Here is a 15,662-nt window from a genome sequence, read left to right on the forward strand (position 1 = left end):
AAATTTAATAACTACATGATTAGAAGAAACATTTCACTACAGTTTTAACATATTCAGTAACACACTCCACAGCAAGAGTACCTCTCTTTCACAAGTGGGTACAAGTTTCTAGGTTTAAAGTTGAATTAATACAGTTATACAATATTGAATTCAGTATAAACCCTGAAAGACATAAAATTGAATGAGTTTTTAACCTTTAAAAAAGATCTCCATTTCATTTTAAAATACACTGTTTCTTACAGAAGGACTCATTGTTTTTGCTAATAACACTTAGATCTTGGCACATGTGTCTCTAATCTGTATGTATCTGATTATTACTAGTCATGGTCAGTTGCACTCGGATCCAGGTCTCCCTGTAGCCCCAGCTGGCCTGGAACCACTATGTAGATCAGGCTGGCCTTGAACTCACAGAGATCCGCCTGCCTCTGCCTCCTGAGTGCTGGGATTAAAGGTACATGCCACCATGCCCGGCACACTCAGTGTTCTTAACTGCTGAGCTACCTCTCCAGCCCCTAAGCTATATTTTTAAAAGAGCATTGTGAACTGGATGTGATAGTATATACAGCATTGGGAGGTCAAGGTAGAATTGCCACAAATTCAGGGCCTACATAGTTCAAGGCCAGTTTGAGCTACAGAATGAGACTTTGTCTCAAAGAAATAAAAGAAAAAAGGGAATGGTAGGTGATTCAGTGGGTAAAAGTGCTTGCATGGGGTCCAAGCATGGGGATCTGAGTTCAAATCCTCAGAACCCATGTAAAAGCCAGACATATAGCATGAGCGTCTGTAATCCCAGTGCTCTTATGGGGAGATGGATGGCAGGGACAGGAGACTCTTGGAAGCTCATGAGCTAGTTAGCATGACATACACTGCAGAAAAACAAGGGACACTGCCTTAAATAAGGTAGAAGGTGAGCCCCAATACCTGAGGTTGTCCCCTGACCTCTACATGGGCACTGTGGTACCTGTGTGCCTGCACACACACACACACACACACACACACACACACGATTCTAAGGAGAGGTAAAAGTAGAAGTAGGGAATTCAGTAACACATAATGGTGGCTTGACTGAGGTAATGGTTTATTTTTTTCTGAGACAGGGTTTCACCATGTAGCCCAGGTTAGCCTCCAGTTCATACTTCTGCTCCGGAGTGCTAGAATTACATGCATTTGTCGTCATACCCTCTTTGGGTTTTTTGCAGCTTTTTTCTGGACCTTGACTCTTGTAAAAGGTTAATTGATCAACAGAAGAAGAGGGGCAAATCACTGATGATTCATTATTTTCTTGTGGGGAGGGTTGGGTTGAGACAGGGTATCCCTGTAGCCTCAGGAATTCCCTGTGTAGACCAAGCTGGCCTCAATCTCACAGAGATCCGCCTGCGTTTGCCTTTGCTTAGCTGATCCCCTCATTCTCTCTCATTAGTCCTCCTCCCAGGTACCCTAGCATGACTTTCCTAAAAATCTATATTTCCATCAACTTTCAAGGAGATTAAAAGGTAACTTGTTTCCTCTTTGAATAACAAACTATAGCTGTAGAAGCTCTTGAGCTTCCCTTGTTTCCTTCTTTCTAGCTTTAGAGACCTTATCTCATCCTCTCAATTACTGCTTCTCAGCTGGGTGCTGACAGTACCTTGTGTCTCTGTTGAGGATAAGACTTAGACTTGGGTTTTGTGGGGGTGAGGTTTCCATGGGGAAACAAGTTTAAACAGCACCCCCCTCCCCTCTACCCCAGTGGTGTGTTATTGGCTCTAGAGAAAATACTTCCTTAAAACTCCTCTGCCAGACTCTGGTATTTACCTTCTTCCATGAATCCTCTTAAGCCACAGTTTGCAAATCTCATGACAGGTTGGGGTGGTATGTGCTGGATGACTGTGCTACATTTAAAAGACTTCTGTTAATGGTGGGGTATCCCATAAGGCAAGTGACCTTACGCATGATAAGGAATTCAAATCTTTTCTATCAAAGCAAAGATAAGATTTGTAATGCTAATTTGTAATCTTCCCACCTTGTAAAACTTTTTGTTTATGCTAAAGCCCTGATGTATTTGTAGAACTCTGGCTGGGAATGCCCACCTCTTCTACCTACCTTCCCTTCTTTTTTTTTGCATCAGGTTTTTTTTTTTTCTTTTTTGAGACAGGGTCTCCCTGTAGCCCCAGATGTCCTGGAACTCACTATGTAGACCAGACTGGCCTTGAATTCACAGAGATTGGCCTGCTTCTGCTTCCCAAGTGCTGGGATTAAAGGTGTGCACCACCACACCGGCCTTGCATCAGTTCTTTTAAAACTAGCACTCACCTTTAATCCCAGAATTTGGGAGGCAGAGGCAGATGGATCTATGTGTTCCAAGATCAGCCTGGTCTACTTTAGTGATTTCCAGGTTAGCCAGGACTACAAACAAAAAATCCATCACTAACAAAACCAGGAAAGACTATGAGGTTGCACCCCAGCAAATGGGGAAAAGATATTAGTACTCTTGCATTAGGGTGAAAACCTAGTAAATTTCCTAGTAAATTTCCTGCTCGATAATGCCTGTTGGCTTCCTGGATGAGCACACCCTTTTGCAAAAGTAAAGCTACCTTGCCCAGTTACTTATTCTTTGCTGTGTTCTTTGTGTGGAATTGGTAGGGCTTTGGACCCCAGATTTTTTTTTTTTTTTGGTCTTTTTGAGACAGCATCTCCCAGTAGCCCCAGCTGGCCTGGAACTCACTTTGTAGACCAGGCTGGCCTTGAACTCACAAGAGATCTGCCTGCTTCTGCCTCCTGAGTGCTGGGATTAAAGGTGTGCTCCACCACTACTCCTGGCTCTGGACCCCAGATTTTATTTCCAACACATAGTTGAACCCATTTCAGGTAATGGAGCAAGGAATATAACTACTTACTGGTTTGGGTTGTTTGAAGGTAAAATCCATTTCTGCTAGTATAAATTTTTTTGAACCTCTGACCATCTCTTTTTGAGACAGGGGCTCCCTGTAGCTCCAGCTGTCCTGGGACTTGCTATGTAGACCAGGCTGGCCTTGAACTCACAAGAGATCTGCCTGCCTCTGCCTCCCAAATAAATGCTGGGATTAAAGGTGTACACCACCATGCCTGGCTCATCTTCCCTTTTTTAAACATTTGTTTTGTGTGTATGTCAGCCTGCACATGCAAGAGTGAGGTGTGGAGGTCTAAGAACAACTGGTAATAGTTCTCTCTTTTCATCATGTGGGTTCCAGGGATCAAACTCAGGTCTTTAGGCCTAGCAGAAAGTGCCTTCCCTCGAACCATCTCATAGGCCCATAATGCCTGCTTTCTTTTTTCTTTTAGGCAGGTCTTATTATGTAGCCCTGCCTGACCTAGAACTGGCTATGTAGATGAGACTGATGTCAAACTCACAGACTGCTATCTAGTTCTGCCTCCTGACTGCTGGAATTAAAGGTGTGTGCCACCTTGCCTGGCCATCCCCCTACTTTTAATGGCTTTTGGTTTGTCTTTATGGTACTGGGCGTGGAACCCAGAGCCTCAGGCATATTAGTTCTCTACCACTGAACTGCACCATCATTTATTAATGGCTTTATTGAAATTTAATTCAGATAGCATAAAATTGCTTCAGTCACAGTAAAGTATAATGTGATGGTTTTGAGTGTGTTTTTTTGTTGTTTTTTTTCTTTTTTTGGTTGTTTTATTTTGTTTTTTGAGACGACATCTGGCCTAGAACTCGCTGTAGAGACCAGACTGGCCTCGATCTGCCAGAGATTCACCTGTCTCTGTCTTAAGTGCTGGGATTAAAGGCATGTGCCACCATATCTGCCTTGGAATTGCCACTATTAACATCATCACATTACAATTTTAGAACACCTTCATTGTTGCCCCAGAAAGATCCCTGTGCTCATTTACAGCCCTATTTCTTGTTCATACCGGGATTCTCAGCACATTACTGATCTGCTTTATCTTGCTGCATTTTGTCTTTTTTAGATACTTTGTAACAGTGGAATCAAACAGTATATATAGTCTTTGGCTTCTTTTAGCATGATGCTTTTGAGGTTAATCCATATGCTGCATCAGTGGCTCATTTCTTTTCTTTGCTGAGTAGCATTCCATCATGTGCATATATGCTGTTTTGTTTATTCCTTTGCCAGTTCATGGGCATTTAAATTGTGTTTCCATCTTAGATCTATTATGAAAAATGTTGCTATAAACATTCATGTGTAAATCTTTGTGTGGACATGTGTTTTCATTTCTTTTGAGTAGATACATAGGTATGGAATCTGAGTCATTTTAGTATTAAATGTTTTAAGAAACTGCCAAACTTAATTTCAGCAAACTGTCTTACACTTCTATCAGCAGCGTATGAAAGTTTCCATTTCTGTACATCCTGGAAACACTTAGTATTATTAATCTTAGTGTTAAGCAGTATGGCTGTCCGCGTGGGTATGTAGTAATATATTTAAAAATTTTTTGTTTTTGTTTTTTGAGACGGGGTCTCACTATGTTGTCCTAATTAACCTAGAACTCACTATATAGACCAGGCTGGCCTCAAACTCAGAGAGATCCGCCTGCTTCTGCCTCCAGAATGCTGACATTAAAGGTGTGCGCTAGCATACCTGGCCCAGGGCCTTACACTGAGCAAGAACTCTATCCCTGAAACACATCTTCAGTGTGATAATACTTCCTTGTGGGTTTTCATTTTCATTTTCCAAATGACTTAAGATACTGAATATTTAATCAGCCATTATATTTCTTCTTCCATTCAGATGCTTAATTTTTGTTAGATTGATTTTCTTACTGAAGTTTTTTTGCATACATGAACATTCAGTTGTTTCAACATGATTGGTTAAAAAGATGATCCTTTTTCTCATGAAATTGCTTGTACAACTTTTTGTCAGAAACTGACCATAAACATAAGAGTTTTATTTCTGGACTCCTGTGCTCCATTGACCTACATTATCTATTCTTAGGCTGGTGTTAGCCTTGTTCTAGATTCTGAAATGAAGTCTCCTAGTTTGTTTTATTATTCTAGATCTTTTTTTATTTGTGTGCAAATTTTAGAGTCAGGTTGTCAATTTCTAAAAGAAAGCCTGCTGGGATTTTGCTAAGAATGACATTTACATTCAGGTGTGGTGGGGCATCCCTTTAGTTCCAGTACTATAGAGGCTGAGGCTGGTGGATCTTTGTGGGATTGAGGCCAGCCTGGTCTACATAGCAAGTTCCAGGCTAGTTGGGGCTACAGGGAAACCCTGTCTCAAAAAGACCAAAAAAAAAAAAGTGGCATTTATTCTGTGTATCAGGAAGAATTGCCATCTTGCCATCTTAATACTGAAACTTCTAATTTATGAACAGGTTATATTTATTCATTTTTCAAAATCTTTAAAGATATTTTATTATTTTTATTTTATGTGTATAAGTTTATTGCCTGCATGTATGTAAGTGCACCTGTGTCATGCAGTGCCCACAGAGGTCAGAAGAGGGTGTCGGATCCCCTGGAATTGGAGTTATAGATGGTTGTTAGTCATCATCTGGGTGCTGGAAATTGAACCGGGAGTCCTCTGCAAGAGCAACCAGTGCTCTTAACCACTGAGCCAATTCTCCAGTCCCCCCCACCCCCCGCTTTTTAAATCTTTAATTTCTCAGCATTTTTTTTTGTTTTCATTGTGTAAGTCTATACTTTTTTTTGTTAAAGTCATTCCTAAGGCTGGGCACAGACTACACATCCGTAGTCTCATTTACTTAAGAGACAGGTCCTTGGGAGATAGGACACTGATGAAGGAGACTTGCTGGAGTCCAGGCGTTTAAACGCTGCCTGGACAAGGCTCTTTGCCAACCTGAAGGAAATCACCACAAACCCCAACCGAAACCTGGGTAATTTAATTCTTTTTTATGGTATTGTAAATGGAGTTGTTCATTTGTTTGTGCAGTGCTAGGCATTATATCCAGGCCCTGTGCATGGTAGATAAGTGCTCTACCAATGAGCTACAACCAGTCCTATTTTGGTTTCATTTGTTTTTCTAGGGTTTTGTTTTTGCTTTTTGGTTTTTTTGTAGACAGGGTCTCATATAGCCCAGATTGGCCTCAAACTTGCTTTGTAGCTGAGAATGACCTTGGACTCCAGATCTTCCTGCTTTCACCTTGGAAGTGCTGGGATTATAGGCGTGCACTGCCATGTCATTTATGTGTACTGAAGATTGAACCTAGGGCTTCACAAATGCTAGGCAAGCACTCTACCAGCTGAGCCAACCAGCCTGTGTGCCAACCTGCCTCCCTCCTCCCTCTCTTTCTTTTGAAAGCTCAAGGACCATTTTAGAGTTTTTGAGAAAAACAGGCAAATGAACTGTAAATTTTAGCCTCTGTCAGAGAAGGTAGTAGAAAGGGGAGATAGCTATTCCTTTTGAGTTAAGATCTAAGAAAGCCAGCTAGTTCAGCAGTGGTGGTCAGCAAGCATCTGTGTGTGGTGGGGGCAAGGTCTTGTTTTATTTTTATTTGTTGCTGTATGTAATTGATTTTTTGTCATGCAATACCTGAGGAGGTCAGAAGATGGCATTATAAAAGGGCATTGCTTATCCTTGCTGAAATTTAAAAAAAAAAAAATTTTTTTTGCTTTATTTTTATTTTGTGTATGCATGAGCTGGCTGTCTTGCTGGCCATCTTGGTATGTTTTAATGGGATATTATATCTATAGCTAAAGAATCTAGGTACCAGTGTTGTTTCACAAAAGTGCCCAAAGAACAATTATGTGTGTTTGTTTGGAATCAGGATCTTAGTTTGTAGCCCAGACTGGCCTAGGATTTGAATCAGTTCTCTACTTTAGCCTGGGAAGGGGTGAGATTATATTATAGGCTTGAGCCATCCTGTCCAGCTCCAGTGATGTCTTTCGCAAAAGGGCATTGCTTATCCTTGCTGAAATTTTCTTTTTAAAAAAATGTTTTGCTTTATTTTTATTTTGTGTATTGCATACATGTATGCAAATGCACCCAGGTCGTGCAGTGCCTACAGAGGAGAGGAGAGGGTGTCAGATCTTCTGGAACTGGAGCCACCATGTGGGTGCTGGGATTTGAACCTGGCTCTTCTGCAAGAACGGCCAGTGCTCTTAACCACTGAGCCATCTCTCCAGCCCTGACCTGAAATTTTTTTTTCTTTTTTTAAAAAAATATATTTTATTTTATGTGTATGCGTGTATTGCCAGCATGGGTAAGTGGACCCGTGTCGTGCAATGCCTGCAGAGGACAGAAGAGGCTGTCGGATCCCCTGGAACTGGAGTTATGAATTGAACCCGGGTCCTCTGCAAGAGCAGTTAGTGCTCTTAACTGCTGAGCCATCTCTCCAGTTTTCATTTTTTCAAAAAATATTTTATTTAGTACTTTTTATTATTTTATGTGTATCTGATACCACATGGCTGGAAAGAGAAGAGTACCGTGAATGCTCTTGGGAAGCTTTGTATTGGTAATGTTTGGTTTTGTTTGAAATATCAAACTGTGATTTACTTGAAGTAAATCATCAGATATCCTCCTCACCCTCTGTGCTCAGTCCTTCATCCCATCTTTCTGTCTAAGAGGACCACCATTAATAGTGGAGTGCGTATTCTTCCATTCCTTTGGCTTTACCCAAATATAGTCAGATGTCCTGAGAGCTGTCCAGGGGGCCTTTTTTTCCCCAAGAACTCTCTCCAGAGCTCTTCTGCTCTCCATTAACTTTGCTTGCCTTTCAGCTGGCCATTTCCTGTTTGGACCTATGTAGAGGAACTTAGCCACAGAAATAGACTTGCTTTCTTTTTTTTAGGTCCAACTGGCCTTGAACTCATAGATATCCGCCTGCCTCTGCCTCCTGAGTGCTGGGATTAAAGGCATGTGCCACCACGCCCAGCTCAGACTTGTTTTTAAGAAACTTGAACTGTGTAGGCAATAGCTCAGTATTCGTACCCTGTTTTCCCCTTAAACCTCCTTGTTCCTTGGGATAATGTGTAGAAACAAGAAGCTTGTGAGATCATTGACTCTGTATTCAAAATGCTCTTTTCCAGGTGAGGTCAGTTTATTGGCTCCCTAAATAAGTTCCTTGCAAGTTGCTGATTAGTGGATCAACTGATGTTGGATCATTTGGATGTACTAAGTATGAATGCATTTGCCTGTTTTTAAGTAATGTGTAATATATGGCTAAAGTATGTAAACTGAATGAAAATAATAGTTTGTTGAGACTTTTTGTAATTTATGAAATTGTGAACCGCTTTTATGAGTTTTGATTTTGGGTATGTAAAAAAAAAATAGGGGCTGGAGAGATGGCTCAGTGGTTAAGAGCGTTGGCTACTCTTGCAGAGGACCTGGGTTTGATTCCCAGGACCCACATGATGGCTAACAACCGTTTGTAACTCCAGTTCCAGGGGATTTGATGCCATCTTCTGACCTCCTCAGGTATTGCATGACACAGGTGTACTTACATACATGCAGGCAATACACTCATACACAATAATAACATTAATTTTTTTTACTTTTTAAAAAATATTATTTTTATTTTATGTATAGGAGTATATTGCCTACATGTATGTGAGTGCACCCGTGTCATGCAATGCTGCGGAGGTCAAAAAAGAGCTTCAGATTCTCCTGGAACTGCAGTTAAGGACGGTTCATAGCTGCCATGTGGGTGCTGGGAATCAAACCCGGGTCCTCTGCAAGAGCAGTCAGTGCCCTTGACCATGAGCCATCTCTCCAACCCCTAAAAAAAATTTCTTTTTTTTTTTTTTTTTGGTCTTTTTGAGACAGGGAACTTGCTATGTAGACCAGGCTGGTCTCCAACTCACAGAGATCTGCCTGCCTCAGCCTCCCAAGTGCTGGGACTAAAGGCATGTGCCACCACATCTGGCCTAGGCTTTCTCTTTTTGATTTGCATTAAAAGGCAAGCCAGCTGGGTATGGTGGTGCACACATTTAATCCCAGGATCTAGGAGACAGAGGCAGGAGATTTCTTTGTGAGTTCAAGGCCTGTCCTGTATAGCAGGCTCCAGGCTAGCCAGGTTAAATAGTAAAACCTTGTCTTTTAAAAAAACAAAACAAAAAAGGCAAGCCAACTAGGTGTCTTGCCACTGTGCTCAGTGTTCATGGCACCTAGTGGGATGCAGACAGGTAAAAATAAGCAGTATATACAAAAGGAAGGGTATAATATCTCTGTGGTATTTTACAGTGGGGTGCTGACCTAATTGTGAGGGAAGGTAGGATTGTCTATGTTGTTGATAGGTTTGTGGCATGCTGTTACACACTTCACCCACGAAGGCCTGGGCCAGCATTTATTTGTAAAGACATGGAGGTCTGAGATAGCATAGGTGTGTGGGCAGTCATTAGTGGGGTTACTTTTCAGAAGGTACCATCCTGAAATTTTACTTCTTAGCCTATGACTTTGGTGTTACATTGGGTTCCTGAAAGAGAATTGAGTTGGGACCATGAGTCTGTTGAATATGCCTAGCATACACACATGCATGCGTATGTGCAGTCTTGTGACATCATTGTCAGGGCTTGACTCTTCCTATTATTTGGGCTTCTCTGTCACATGTGCCTAGGGTAATTGTCTCTTAGATGGTATTTTCATTATTTGGGTTCTTTTCCTGTAAAGGCTGACCTATAGGGAGTCTTTCTCAGGGAGAGTACAAAAATGTACAACATATTACTGCCCATATTCAAAATGATGGTGAGCTAAAAACAGTATAAATGCTAAAACTAGATTTTGAGGCCAATAATCACAAAATGGAGTGACAAAAAAAAAAAAATGTAATTCCACACAAACCCGAATAATGTGGCCATTACTCTGATCAAAATACAAAGTCCTCCCCTATTTTTGTGTTATAAATAAAAATGAATAAAAATCTCTGCTAATTCCTTCTCTAGCTGTTTTGATAAGGATACCAGGATTCCATTATCTGGTATTATTAATAATAATAGGTGTTATTTTCTCTGGATGTGGTCATGCAGGCAGATACACCTTTTCCCACAGCCACGAAACCTAGAGATTATTTTATGAGTTCTATTTAGAGAATGATGATGATGAAGAGATTATTGTGAGCCCATAACTACAAGATTGGTTCAGACTCTGCATTAGAGGAAACATTGAAAGAGAAAACATGCAAGGCAGGTTCTCCAGCCCCAAGAGCAGCCCAAACTGAAGTCTGGGCTCTGGAGTAGAGAAAGCAGCTCTTCTCTTCTTGCTGCCTCTCTCTTCTGCTCCCTCAACTCTGTTCCATTATGGCTGCTGTGAATAAAGTCACCATAAGTAAAATAATGTTGGTGTCTAGTTCCAGACTCTTTCCTCTTTTTCCTACCAGCATGTGAGCTGGAATTTCAGTCTGTGTGGTTGACTAGATTTCTGAAGAGATGAAGTTGCTGTCTCTGCTCTAGAATAAACTTCAAGGGTAGCAGGGAAATTCTCTGATTCTATCTGAACTTGCCTTGTTAAAAAAAAAAAAAAATGGACCAGATCAAAGACCGCTGAGAGGTAGAGTGTAGAGCAGTAAATGTGCTCTCAGTAACCTTTGAGACTTCAGAATTAGTTGAGAGGAAAATACTGGCCTGTCTCTGCCACTTTCCAATTTGCTTTATTAGGTATGGGGAAGCCATTCAGGTAAGGTCCTGGGTGGGGACAGGCAACTACTTTTTAAAAATACATATATATTTGTCTTTGTTCTTTGACAATTTCACACATATATATAAGGTATCTTGATTGTATCCACTTGTAACTTTTCTTTAAGAGAGGGCGAGCTTTCAGAGAATGTGGACATATGAGTAGCCTTACACTGTTGGACCCTTTAAAGTCTTACTTCATAAAGCCAGATTTGATCCACAAGGGCAGCAGGAAGATCCCTGTAAATACATTGTTCTTCTCCCAAGGGCCACAAATGATGATGAAGACCTTTTGTTCAAAAATGCTAAAGCAAGATCCTATTGCTTACCTGAGGACAATCCTCTCCAGCCTGTAGCATTCTCAGCCATTTCTCTCCCCCGCAGGCTGACGGATTCAAGGATGCAGCTGGTGCTCCTGGAGGTGTGTGGCATCTTACCTGAGTCAGGCCATGGATCCATGAGGCCATGATGTGGGCCCCTTATGGCCTCCGCAGGAACAGAGTACTACAGTATTGGCCTCCGCCGAGGAAACACCTTCAAGCAGAGCAGTCCCTCAGGCACAGGGACACCATCATCTGAGAAATCCTCAGAGGGCAAAGTCTGGTCTCAGGCCCATCAGCAGGTGAAGCCAATCTGGAAGCTGGAGAAGAAACACGTAGGCACGCTCTCTGCAGGGCTGGACACCAGTCTCTTGGGTATCCCACCCCAGCCAGCCTATTTCTTTTGCCCTAGCACCTTATGTAGCTCTGGGACCACAGCTGTCATTGCAGGTCACAACAACCCCTGTTACCTGCAGTCTCTCCCAGACTTATTCAGCAATACTCTGCTGTACCGCTGCAACGTGAGGCAAAAACGATACCAGCAACTGGAATCTTTCTGCTTGCATTCAAGCCCATCAGCAAAAAGATCTTTTTCTCTCCCTCAGAAAGGTCTCCCTGTCAGTGTCACTCCCAGTAAAGCTACATCTTTTACAGTCTTCCCTATGGCCCAGTCCATGGCATCTTCACCGACCGATCCATACCTCTCATTGGCAGCAGCCGGGGAAAACCCTTCAAGGAAGAGCCTACCTTCTGCTATCTCAGGGAAGATTGTATCTCCACTGTCCTCTTACAAGCCCATGCTGAGTAACAACTCCTTCATGCGGCCAAATAGCACTAAAGTGCCTTTATCACAGGCCACAGAAAGCCTGAAGCCAGTATCCTCACCCAAGATCCAATCTGTCTCGTGGCATCATTCAGGGGATACTGGAGACTGTGTACCTCAGCTTGGTGACCATAAGGTGCCCAAAAGCATTGGCACTGTGCTAGATGATGCTACTGCCCATATCATCCCATCTATTCCTGGCATCCTTAACATACCTGCCGCTAGTGTTGCCTCTTCCCAGTGCGGCCAGAATAACTTGGCCTTTAGGACAGAGCCACATTCCTGTTGCCTGGATGACAACCTGGATTCCCAGACTGCTACTAAAGAGGTTCGGTTCACTGAGGCTGTGAGGAAGTTGACAGCAAAGGGCTTTGAGAAGATGCCACGGCAAGGGTACCAGTTTGAACAGACTTGTTTTGTGAACCCCAGAGTCCAGTGGGGCCTCCTCAACAGGAACAGGCGGTGGAAACCTCTTGTGGGCCAGCGGTTTCCTCGGGAGGATACTGGATCTGATGGTGGGATCCTTCCTGGTGCCTCGGACACCGTGGGGTTGGACAGTACAGTGTTCTGTACCAAAAGGATCAGCATTCACCTCCTTGCCTCACATGTCCAAGGGCTCAATCCCAGCCCTACCTGTGGGTCTGTAAGTGACCCCCAATCACTTGGAGAAGACAGAGTTCCTGCTCCCCCTTCTCCCCTTCAGCCTCTTGGTGCAGCTGAAGTAGCCACTCGCCTTTCTTCAATCCATCTTGGCCAGCCTGGGAAGGAGCCAGAGGAAGCCAGGGAGTTGAACTCATTTGTTAGGGATGTTCGGTAAGTTGCACAGTGTTTTTGGTTCATTTAGAGCAGTACAATAGCTACTGTATAATTTGATGACACTGATACCTTATGTCTCTGATGGTTAGTTTTAGTTTTTAGCTGTCTTAGACATTTTGGTTTTCATTCTAAAGTAGGAATTCACTCTAAGGCAAGGATTGGAAAACTGCAGTTTTCAGGCTAAATCCTGCTTTGTAAACAAAGTTCCATTGGAATGCAGCCATGTCCATTTATTTACTGTTGTCTATAGCTGCTTTGTTGTTACAATAGAATTGAGTAATTGTGACAGACTAAATGACCTGCAAAGCTGAAAATATTTACTCTTTGGTCTTTTGGAGAGTTTGCTGATCCCTGTGTTAGGTTATAAGCTAGGGGAGAAATATGAATTCCAGACACCTGGCTGGAGAGATGGCTCAGTGTTTAAGGGAACTGGCTGCTCTTGCAGAAGACCTGGATTCAATTCTCAGCACCCACATAGCAGCTAACAGCTGTCCATAACTCCATTTCCAGGGGATTTGATGCTCTCTTCTGGTTTCTTCAGGCACTGCATGCATTTACATACATGCAGGCATAACCCTCATACACATAAAAGTAAATTAATAAGCTGGGCATGGTGGTGCATGCCTTTAATCCCAGCACTTGGGAGGCAGAGGCAGGTGGATCTCTATGAGTTCAAGGCTAGCCTAGTCTATATAGTGAGTTCCAGGACAGCTGGGACTTATAGGGAGACCCTATCTCAAAAAGACTAAAAATAAAAAAATAAATAAATAAAAATTAAAAAAAAAAAAAAAGAATTCCAGATACCACGTGTTGGGGGCTGTGACTTTTCCTACTTCAAACCAAATTAGGTTCTCAAGGATTCCTAACGACAGTAATTCAGAATTGAGGACACAGGCATAGTTGCATCTTTTTACTTTCTAGAACTTGATTTACCAAGGCCTTCTGAGTTCCCAGTGAGCAGCCCAGGGACACGTGAATCACCAGATAGTTATTGATGGCTTTTGTATGCTTTTGTATACTTATGTACTATGAGAGACTTCAAAGAAAATGGAAGGCATAGTGTATATGCAGATGGTGTGCATAAGGCCAAGGAACTAGAGATGGACCTAAACTCTGAGGACCAGAGAAATAGTTCATGAGGACCAGGCAAGAGATAGCAGATTGGTAATAATAGGAAGAGACAATTGCCAGGAGATGGTGAAGGAAGGAGAATCTATCTATGACTTCTTTTATGCAGTTGGCTGGGCTGGGGGCATGATTCTTTTCTTTCAGTTCAGCTACTGACCTCCAGCCAAACCAGGTGGAGCCTGATAATCCAGAAGAAGAATTAGGAGATGGTTTGGAAGACTCTTGCAGCCATGATGAGAATGAAGAGGAAGGTAAGTAAGGAACCCATTCACTTCCTGCTGTGAACTTAGTACCACCCACTAGGGAAGCAGGCTGACAACTGTGCCAGGTCCCATCTCACCTGCACCAATCATTTGCTTTGGGGGCCTGAATGGGGAGTTTGTGAGGAGCTTTGGTTTCTAGTCCTTCTGTCCCACTGATCTTGCCTCCTCTCTGCTTCTGTTAAGTTCAAGGATGACAATGCAGGGCAGCAGGGTGGTGACCATTGCTCCTCCAAGAAGGGCAGAGCCTAGGATGTTCCAGAAGGAGTTGCCTGGGCTTGTTGAGTATTTGCAGCAGCCTCTTTCAGTCAGATTTCTCTGCTTTTCCTCCCCAGGAGACTCCGAGTGTTCCTCTTTAAGTGCTGTCTCCCCCAACGAGTCGGTGGCTGCAATATCTCGGTGAGTGCTGTGTAGCTCATTGACAGGTGCTTATTTCTGGCTTGGAAGATTGTAATGACATAACCATAGTTTTTGAACAGAGGGGAGTGGAGAACCATAGGCATACTTGTCAGTTCGACTTAGAAACAGTACCATGTTTCTTAGGTTGCACTTTGGTCCTGAGATTCCAAGTAATTGTTTAACAAGAAAGAAATAACTTTAAGAAGTTTTTCAAAAAAATGCATAACACGGGAAAGTGGCAACTGGAAATAAAATACTTGGATCTTAAAAAAAAAAAAAAAGCATAATAATGCTGATGATGTGGCTTAGGGGGATAGCATACAGGTGGCATGTGTGATGCCTTGGGCTCAATCCCCAGCACTGCCAGAAAGAAAAACAGCATAAACAGATACTCAAAGTAAATTCTCAGTCCCTTAAGCCATCTACATATGATAATTGCCAATTTTGCTATAAATTGATATCATTATTAGAAGTACTTCTAAGATAAGAGCTTTTAAAGCTGAAGACGCCTGTGAACCCAAAGATCAGGAGTTAAAGGCCAGCCTCTGATACATAAGGAATCAGAGGCCAATCTGGAACTGCATGAGACTTTGTCTCAGGTAACCAAAGGGGTGAAGGGAAGATGGGGAGGAGCTTTTTTTTTTAAAAAAAAGTTTTATTTATTATATTTATTTTTGTGTGTATGAGTGTATTGCTTGCATGTATGTGAGTGCACCTATGTCGGGCAATTCCATGGAGGTCAGAAGAGGGCTTCAGATTCCCCTGGAACTGGAGCTGGAGTTAAGGACGGTTCGTAGCCGCCATGTGGGTGCTGGGACTTTAACCTGGGTCCTGCAAGAGCAGCCAGTGCTCTTAACCATTGAGATATCTCTCCAACCTGGGGAGGAGCTTTTAAAGGCTCTTTACATTAGGAAATAAGACTGATGTTAACCTGAGGATAAGAAATTAAATTTAAAATACTGTAGCTTTCATCCAGATGGTGTTATTGAATGCATTTGATGGGCTCTGAGTGGTGTTTGTTTTTATATAAGGAACCAAATAAGTTGGTTTGGTGGTATTGGGGATTCATGGCCTCATGCATACTAGACCAGCACTAAATCCCCAGCCTGAGTCAGTCTCTTAACAGAAGTCCTTTTGTAGAGCAAATACTCTGGGATGCTACGTAGCTGTGTGAGGGGAGATAAAAGCATGGCACAAAAGACTTTTAGAACTTGCAAAAGTACCATTTAAGACATTTTTGATCCAGCAAGATGGTTCCACACATAAAGACACTTGACAACCTCAGTTTGATCCTGGAAACACCCCTCCCAAGTTGTCCTCTTGACTGCCACATGTGCACTTTAGCACACATA

General features: G+C 42.5%; 1 protein-coding gene across 2 annotated transcripts in view; it reads left to right on the forward strand.

Annotated features, from left to right (window-relative positions):
* Ttll4 (tubulin tyrosine ligase like 4) overlaps nucleotides 1-15,662 on the forward strand; it is a 44,782-nt gene that overhangs the window by 12,766 nt on the left and 16,354 nt on the right. For both annotated transcript variants that reach the window (XM_008825731.3, XM_029559970.1), the window contains exons 2-4: nucleotides 10,949-12,520; nucleotides 13,796-13,902; nucleotides 14,247-14,310. In XM_008825731.3, coding sequence (XP_008823953.1) covers nucleotides 11,046-12,520; nucleotides 13,796-13,902; nucleotides 14,247-14,310 — 1,646 coding nt within the window. In that variant the 5' untranslated portion in view covers nucleotides 10,949-11,045. The remainder of the gene's footprint in view (nucleotides 1-10,948; nucleotides 12,521-13,795; nucleotides 13,903-14,246; nucleotides 14,311-15,662) is intronic.

This window comes from Nannospalax galili, unplaced genomic scaffold (genome assembly GCF_000622305.1).
Source record: "Nannospalax galili isolate Female #2095 unplaced genomic scaffold, S.galili_v1.0 scaffold127, whole genome shotgun sequence".
Classification (NCBI taxonomy): domain Eukaryota; kingdom Metazoa; phylum Chordata; class Mammalia; order Rodentia; family Spalacidae; genus Nannospalax; species Nannospalax galili.